Below are 7,530 nucleotides of genomic sequence, written 5' to 3'. Positions count from 1 at the left end.
AATGAGCTTTAGATTAGCAGAATGACTTTCCCCACCCGCTTTGCAAGCATCGAAGTGGTAAACTAGTCTGAGAATCTAGGGTTCCTGCCTTTCTAGTCTGTTGAGCTCCCTTTTCCCTAGAGGTGCCTGCACAGTAAGTGGGATCCTTGACACCACCAGCATATTGCAGACTCTCTATACTCCAAGTATAGATGAATCTAAAAACCAAGGCACTTTTAGAAAAAAACACAGGAAACAAAGCTTTTGATGTTAATGACTTTACTTTGAGACACGATGGAAAAATATTACAGGTACACATGGAAAAGACATGATCACCAAGTGAAAACAATCTAACCAGAAAGCTTTAACATCTGTCAGCTAAGCTGAAGCTGAAATTCTGGGAGTATGACATGCTGCAGGGCCAAAAGGAATGGATAATTAGTATTCCTCTCCTTCTTCCTCACCCTCTCCCTCAACAGAATCCACACCAACCTCCTCATAATCCTTCTCAAGGGCAGCCATATCTTCACGGGCCTCTGAAAACTCGCCTTCCTCCATCCCCTCACCCACGTACCAGTGAACAAAGGCACGCTTGGCATACATCAGGTCAAACTTGTGGTCCAGGCGAGCCCAGGCCTCAGCAATGGCTGTGGTGTTGCTCAGCATGCACACAGCTCTCTGTACCTTGGCCAGGTCTCCACCAGGCACCACAGTGGGAGGCTGGTAGTTGATGCCAACCTTGAAGCCAGTGGGGCACCAATCCACAAACTGGATGCTGCGCTTGGTTTTGATGGTGGCAATGGCAGCATTGACATCTTTGGGAACCACATCACCACGGTACAACAGGCAGCAAGCCATGTATTTACCATGGCGAGGGTCACATTTCACCATCTGGTTGGCTGGCTCAAAGCAAGCATTGGTGATCTCTGCTACAGAAAGCTGTTCATGGTAGGCTTTCTCAGCAGAGATGACAGGGGCATATGTGGCCAGAGGGAAGTGGATGCGGGGATAGGGCACCAGGTTGGTCTGGAATTCTGTCAGGTCAACATTCAGGGCTCCATCAAATCTCAGGGAAGCAGTGATGGAAGACACAATCTGGCTAATAAGGCGGTTAAGGTTAGTGTAGGTTGGGCGCTCGATATCGAGGTTTCTACGACAGATGTCATAGATGGCCTCATTGTCTACCATGAAGGCACAATCAGAGTGCTCCAGGGTGGTGTGGGTGGTGAGGATGGAGTTGTAGGGCTCAACTACAGCTGTGGAAACCTGGGGCGCCGGGTAAATGGAGAACTCCAGCTTGGACTTCTTGCCATAATCAACTGAGAGACGTTCCATGAGCAGGGAGGTGAACCCAGAACCAGTTCCCCCACCAAAGCTGTGGAAAACCAAGAAGCCCTGAAGACCAGTGCACTGGTCAGCCTGTAGGGGAATAAAAAAATGTAATATTTTAATGCCAGGACACATTATCTTAGAATTTCTATTTAAACTTTTTAGATTACGAACCATATCTCATTGATGTAAGCACAAGGAATTGGCAAAACAGACATATCCACAAACTGCCCATAACCTAGGGACTATCTGATTTAGAAGTCCAATTAATATAGCAAGCAGCCTATTCCACATTTTGGCAGGTGCCAAAGAATAAATGATGTCAGTCACTCCACCCAGCTTGCACTGGAACTATCACACCACATTAAATGCATATTTATATGTGGTGCTTACCAGCTTGCGAATTCGGTCCAACACAAGGTCAATGATCTCCTTGCCAATGGTGTAGTGCCCTCGGGCATAGTTATTGGCAGCATCTTCCTTGCCTGTGATGAGTTGCTCAGGGTGGAAGAGCTGGCGGTAGGTGCCAGTGCGAACTTCATCTGGAGGAGGGAGAGGACGGAGGGAGTGAGTGAGTGACAAGAGAAGCCCCTGGACAGACCTCCTGTCCCAGCATCCTGGGATCTCAGGTTACTGAGGTCAACTCACCAATGACCGTGGGTTCCAAGTCTACAAATACAGCCCGGGGCACGTGCTTGCCAGCGCCCGTCTCACTGAAGAAGGTGTTGAAGGAGTCATCTCCTCCCCCAATGGTCTTGTCACTCGGCATCTGGCCATCGGGCTGGATGCCGTGTTCCAGGCAGTAGAGCTCCCAGCAGGCATTGCCAATCTGGACACCAGCCTGGCCAACGTGGATGGAGATGCACTCACGCTGCGGGAAGGAAAAAAGATATCACAATTTAAACCAATCTATTGATGACTGTCAAGTGGAACAAAATACTCATGCAATCTTTATTTTTTTAGAGATAAAGGTCTGTCGCCCAGGCTTGAGTGCAGTGATGCCATCTAGGCTCACTGCAGCCTAGGCTCCAGTCACTGAGGTAGGCTCCCCCACCTCAGCCTCTGGAGCAGCTGGGACCACAGGCACAGGCCACCAAGCCTGGCTAATTTTTTCATTTTTTTTGTGGAGATGAGGTCTGGCTGTGTTACCTAGGCTACTCACGTTATCTGAAAACGAATTTCCTTTTCTAAAGCGAGGTAAGATGTACTACTCTTTTGAGAACAGCTACACTATAGTCTACGTTGCTTTTAATGAATGTTACCTTCCCATCCTAAACCAGGAAGGCCTCCTTCCAGACCAAGACAGCTCAGTCACAGCTTCCTCCTTTGGAGGACCAAGACAGGAAGGTGGGCATCCATCCAGCGCTCAGGCCCCAGAATCCCACTTTAGACTAGGTGGCCGCATTTCCGGGCAGCTCCTAGCACAGGAAGCACGTGGCCAGACCAGCGCAGAAGAAATGTCTGTCCGCAGGGACAGGGGGCGGGGCTCTGCGGCACAGGATGAATGAGCAATTCCGGGCGCGCGCTCTTGCGCCCCCCGGCGGCGCTGCAGAGGCACGAAATGGCCACGTCTCCAAAGGCGCTGCCCAAGCCGCCCATCCTCCCTTGCCTGCCGGCATCGGGCTCAGCCTAACACCTCCACAGCAGTCTGAGCGCAGTAGGAGATTATCGGCGGCCCAGATCTGGGTCAAGATCCGATTTCCGTTCCCTCAAAATCCCTTACTGCCACCACCTGCTCCCCTGAATTCCTAACGCAGCAGGGAGAGACAGGTGGCCTCTACAGACTGTTGTGTACGAACTGTCCTAATACACTGGTGTAGAGCGGTACATGGACAGGGAGCTCTTCCGCAGTCCTCTTATTGCTTTCATCAAAAAAAGAAAACTCAGGTTAACAGGAGACACGCCCTGTAGCCCTAGTCGCGTCGCGACCCAGAGCGCATGCGCAAACCGCAGTGGCGGTTTCCCGCCCAGGAGCGGCGGGAAGGTAACGGTCGCGCGTGCGCGCTTTTGTCTCCAGCTGCTTCCCACCCCCGCTTTTCGCGCTCAAGAGGAAGTGAGGGCTGGAAGAATCCGCGCGCGCGTCCACCCAAAGCGGAGTAAGGGCATGCGCTGGAAAGGACTGCGGGGACTCGAGGGACCGCACCCAGGACACAGTTACGCGACAAAAGAGAGCTCCGGATACGGCGGAGGGCAGCCCGAGCCCCCCATCCCTTCCAGAGTCCGAGAAGAAATCCTGGCGCCCCTCGACCTTTCCGGGCCCCCGCTATTTACACACACCGAGGTCTCACCACTCCCGCCCTGGCCTCTCGCCTCGTTTTCCGCCCTCCAAACGGACGGCTCTGAGGCCAACCCTTCCCGGCTGTATACAGGGCCCCAGCGCCCCGCCGGCTCGCTTTTCCCTGCTTCCCTGAAAGCAGCCGGGAGCCGCGCGGCTTACTCACCATAGTGGCTAGGGATTAGGAGGCGAAGGCGACAGGAGCAGACACCGGGTCCCGGTTACCGTCCCCGACAAGCTAAGAGTCGAGGTAAGTAACGCACTAGGGCGGGACCGGCGCTGGAGCCTCTTAAGTAGCGGCTGCGGAGGGGCGGGCGGGCACAGGCGGTGCCGCGGTCGCTGGCCCCTCCTCCGGCCCCGCGCGCCCACTCCGCGCCCGGCCTGGCCGCCGCAGAGGCGGGCTCCGAGCCCCGAGCCCCCTCCCCTCGCGCGGCCGCGGGGTGGGGTCTGCCGCGCCTGCGGGCCGCGCGCGCCAGTACCGCAGTGTGCGGCGCATGGCTGCGAGGGCCTGGCGAGGGGCGGGCGCGAGTCGGAAAGACACCGACCGGGGAATGGGCGACGAGGCTTGCCTTAATTCGGAGGAAACCCAGGACTTGAGAGAGCCATACAATTTGAAAGACGAAGCACCGTGAAATGCAGAAAGTTGTGGTTCGGATAGCTCAGCTGATTAATTTCATGTTGCCACAGTTTGTCAGTGAGTTTTGCCTTTTTATTTTCTCAGTTCCTTTAAAGGCAGTGCATTCGGTACTTACCTGATAATGTGAAAAACGCGAGCTTTAGAAAACCGAATAGGTGTACATGGTTTACTGTAATGACTTGTTCTCCAAAGTAAGAGTACCAAACGCTGGAAGCAAATAGTATTTCAGTGATTCGAAGAGTAGTGCCCAAGCATTTAACATTGAAGCTGTTAAAAGGGCAAAGTAGGCCCCAATTTTAGATCTAAGCCATCAACTTTATGGAACAGTCCTAGGGGCTTTTTGAAAAGGAGATTTAAAAACACATTTCAGAGGTGGTAGCTGAGTTGAAGAAGTGAGGAAAGACTTGGATAGGGAGGAAATAGTTTGACACTGAAGGATGTTAGGAAGTAGGGATTCCTTGTGCAACTTAAGAGTTTTGTAAATAAGACGGCTTGGCCTTGTGTCAAGATACATCAATTGGTTATAGCTTAGTGCTTGGAGGCCCACATTATAGGAGTAGACTAGTTCTCCCTCCGCCCCGCCCCTGGAAAATCTATTTCAAGACCATAAACCACATTGCTAATCCTTGGAAATGCAGAAGGTGGTTAGGTTTAAAATGTGGCTTTAAAATGGTCCTAGCAGAAACGTATTGATGTTACTATTCAGAATATCTGCCCAGTATACGAGGAAGAAAAAGGTTAAACCTAAAACACTAAAAATTTATAGTTCATATTCAGTTATTAGCCTATGAAGATTTGGTACAGCCTTCATCCTTCATTTTAGACAAATAACAAATCTATATGGTTTATAAGTGTATTTTGTAAGGAGTTATATATATCTATATATGTGTGTCTCCACCCATCTGAACCTGACCTGCAAACCAAGAGGTTGTTTATTTCCGATAGTTTTGGTAGTCTTGTTAAAGGCATTTGATTCAAAATCCAAATTTGCATACATTTTTCCAACTGGATAGAGGAGGCAGGAATATATTTGAATATTGTTGTCACTTATTTTGTCCCTCTTCTTATTCTTTAAAAAAAAAAATTAAGCCTGTCAATTTTAGCAGTGGGGGTTGCATATCAATTTTAGTGATACTAATGTTAATAAGTTCTGATAACCCACTGCCATTGGACCACCCCCACTCTTATTCCTAAAACGAATCTGGAAATAATTAGCTTGCTTTAACGGGAAGAATGAATGTTAGGGAACCACCCTGCTGAACTCCATTTTGCTGTCGGCTCTGAATAAAGCTATTTTATCCAGAAAAGCTATCTCTGGGCAAATATTTTGAATAGTTCAGTAACCGCAATAGGTTTCTGCTAGAACCATTTTGAAGCCACCCTTTAACCCTAACCACCTTATGTATTTCCAAGGATTGGCGATGTAGTTTATGGTTTTGGGATAGATTTTTCTGGGGGAGGGGAGAACCTCCCTTCTAGCTCTCTGCAGATTATCAGAGCCGCCACTGCAGGGATTTGCTCCCATGGGCCTATATGTCTCCCCAGATACCTTCCTAAAACTATTAGCTTTTATCTGTCTGTGTATTCCCCTGTTGTGAATGAGGAAGTATTTGAGGGCTTGTTTTTTTAGGTTCTTGTTAATAAATACCTCAGGTTTCACAGAGTAATCAAACTAAAAGAAAACTTTTTTATTTCATTTTATTTTTTTGACCGAAACTCCATCTCCAAAAAAAAAAAAAAGGGTATATTGTTATGTGATATTGGGACATCTGAACATTTTGTTGTCATAGGAGTTTGTCCTTGCCAGCATTAATAAACTGCTTCCTTAGCTGTAAACATCTTATGACCATGGGTTGTGTCTGGTAAGGAATAGGCTTTGCTAGTCTAAATTTGGAATTGATTTTGAAATTGTGTTATCCTAGCCCTTTTTTCTTTTTTTGAGACACAGTTTTGTTTTTGTCACCCAGGCAGGGGTGCAATGGCGTGATCTTGGCACACTGCAACCTCTGCCTCGCGGGTTCAAGCAATTCTCCTGTCTCAGCCTCCCAAGTAGCAGAGATTACAGGCACCTGCCAAAATGCCCCGATTATTTTTGTATTTTTAGTAGAGAAGGGATTTCACAATGTTGGCCAGACTAGTCTCGAACTTCTGACCTCAGGTGATCCGCCCACCTCGGCCTCCCAAAGTGCTGGAATTACAGGCGTGAGCCACCGTACGTGGCCATGTTACCCTAACTCTTATGTTCCTGTTTCCCTAACATAATACCTCCTTTACTCTTCTCCTCTACTACTCTAATCTTAAGGGGAGATGAAGGGTGAAGGTCATTTTTTGTAACTTCTTCCTGCTGACACTGGACGTTGATCTTTGGGACAGGATTCTCTTATAAGAATTTGCAGTTGGTGGGCCGGGCACGGTGGCTCACGCCTGTAATCCCAGCACTCTGGGAGGCTGAGGCAGGTGGATCACGAAGTCAGGAGATCGAGACCATCCTGGCTAACACGGTGAAACACCATCTCTACTAAAAATACAAAAAATTAGCCAGGTGTGGTGGTGGGCACCTGTAGTCCCAGCTACTCGGGAGGCCGAGGCAGGAGAATGGTGTGAACCTGGGAGGCGGAGCTTGCAGTGAGCCAAGATCACGCCACTGCACTCCAGCCTGGGCAAGAGAGCGAGACTTTGTCTCAAAAAAAAAAAAAAAAAAGAATTTGCAGTTGGTTTCTAGGGAGCCAGGGGAGGTCCATGTTTGCATGATGTTCTGTCTGATGATTTTTTTTTTTTTTTTTTTTTTTTTTGAGAGAGAGAGTTTCACTCTTATTGCCCAGGCTGGAGTGCAATGGCACAATTTTGGCTTACTGCAACCTCTGCCTCCCAAGTTCAAGCGATTCTCCTGCCCCAGCCTCCCGAGTAGCTGGGATTACAGACATGCGCCACCACGCCCAGCTAATTTTGTATTTTTAGTAGAGACGGGCTTTCTCCGTGTTGGTCAGGCTGGTCTTCAACTCCCGACCTCAGGTGATCCGCCCACCTTGGGCTCCCAAAGGGCTGGGATTACAGGTGTGAGCCACCACACCCAGCTGATTCTTTTTTTTTTTTTTTTAGATGGAGTCTCGCTCTGTCGCCAGGCTGGAGTGCAGTGGCACAATCTCAGCTCACTGCAACCTCTGCCTCCTGGGTTCAAGCAATTCTCCTGCCTCAGCTTCCCGAGCAGCTGGGACTGTAGGCACGTGCCGCCATGCCCAGCTAATTTTTGTATTTTTAGTAGAGATGGGGTTTCACCATGTTGGCCAGGATGATCTCGTTCTCTTGACCT

General features: G+C 49.3%; 1 protein-coding gene across 1 annotated transcript; it reads right to left on the bottom strand.

Annotated features, from left to right (window-relative positions):
• Window positions 1–241: 241 nt before the first annotated feature.
• On the bottom strand, window positions 242–6,046 carry LOC101148972 (tubulin alpha-1B chain). The gene is made up of 4 exons (XM_004053076.5): window positions 3,750–6,046; window positions 1,957–2,179; window positions 1,702–1,850; window positions 242–1,398 (listed from the first exon to the last, which is right to left on the bottom strand). Exons 1-4 carry the CDS (start codon window positions 3,750–3,752, stop codon window positions 418–420), a joined length of 1,356 nt encoding a protein of 451 aa, XP_004053124.1. The 5' UTR covers window positions 3,753–6,046; the 3' UTR covers window positions 242–417.
• Between the last annotated feature and the right edge of the window lie 1,484 nt (window positions 6,047–7,530).

This window comes from Gorilla gorilla, chromosome 10 (assembly GCF_029281585.2).
Source record: "Gorilla gorilla gorilla isolate KB3781 chromosome 10, NHGRI_mGorGor1-v2.1_pri, whole genome shotgun sequence".
NCBI classification, from domain to species: domain Eukaryota; kingdom Metazoa; phylum Chordata; class Mammalia; order Primates; family Hominidae; genus Gorilla; species Gorilla gorilla.
The sequence above is the reverse complement of the archived record's forward strand: the minus strand, read 5'-3'. Positions and strand labels throughout refer to the sequence as shown.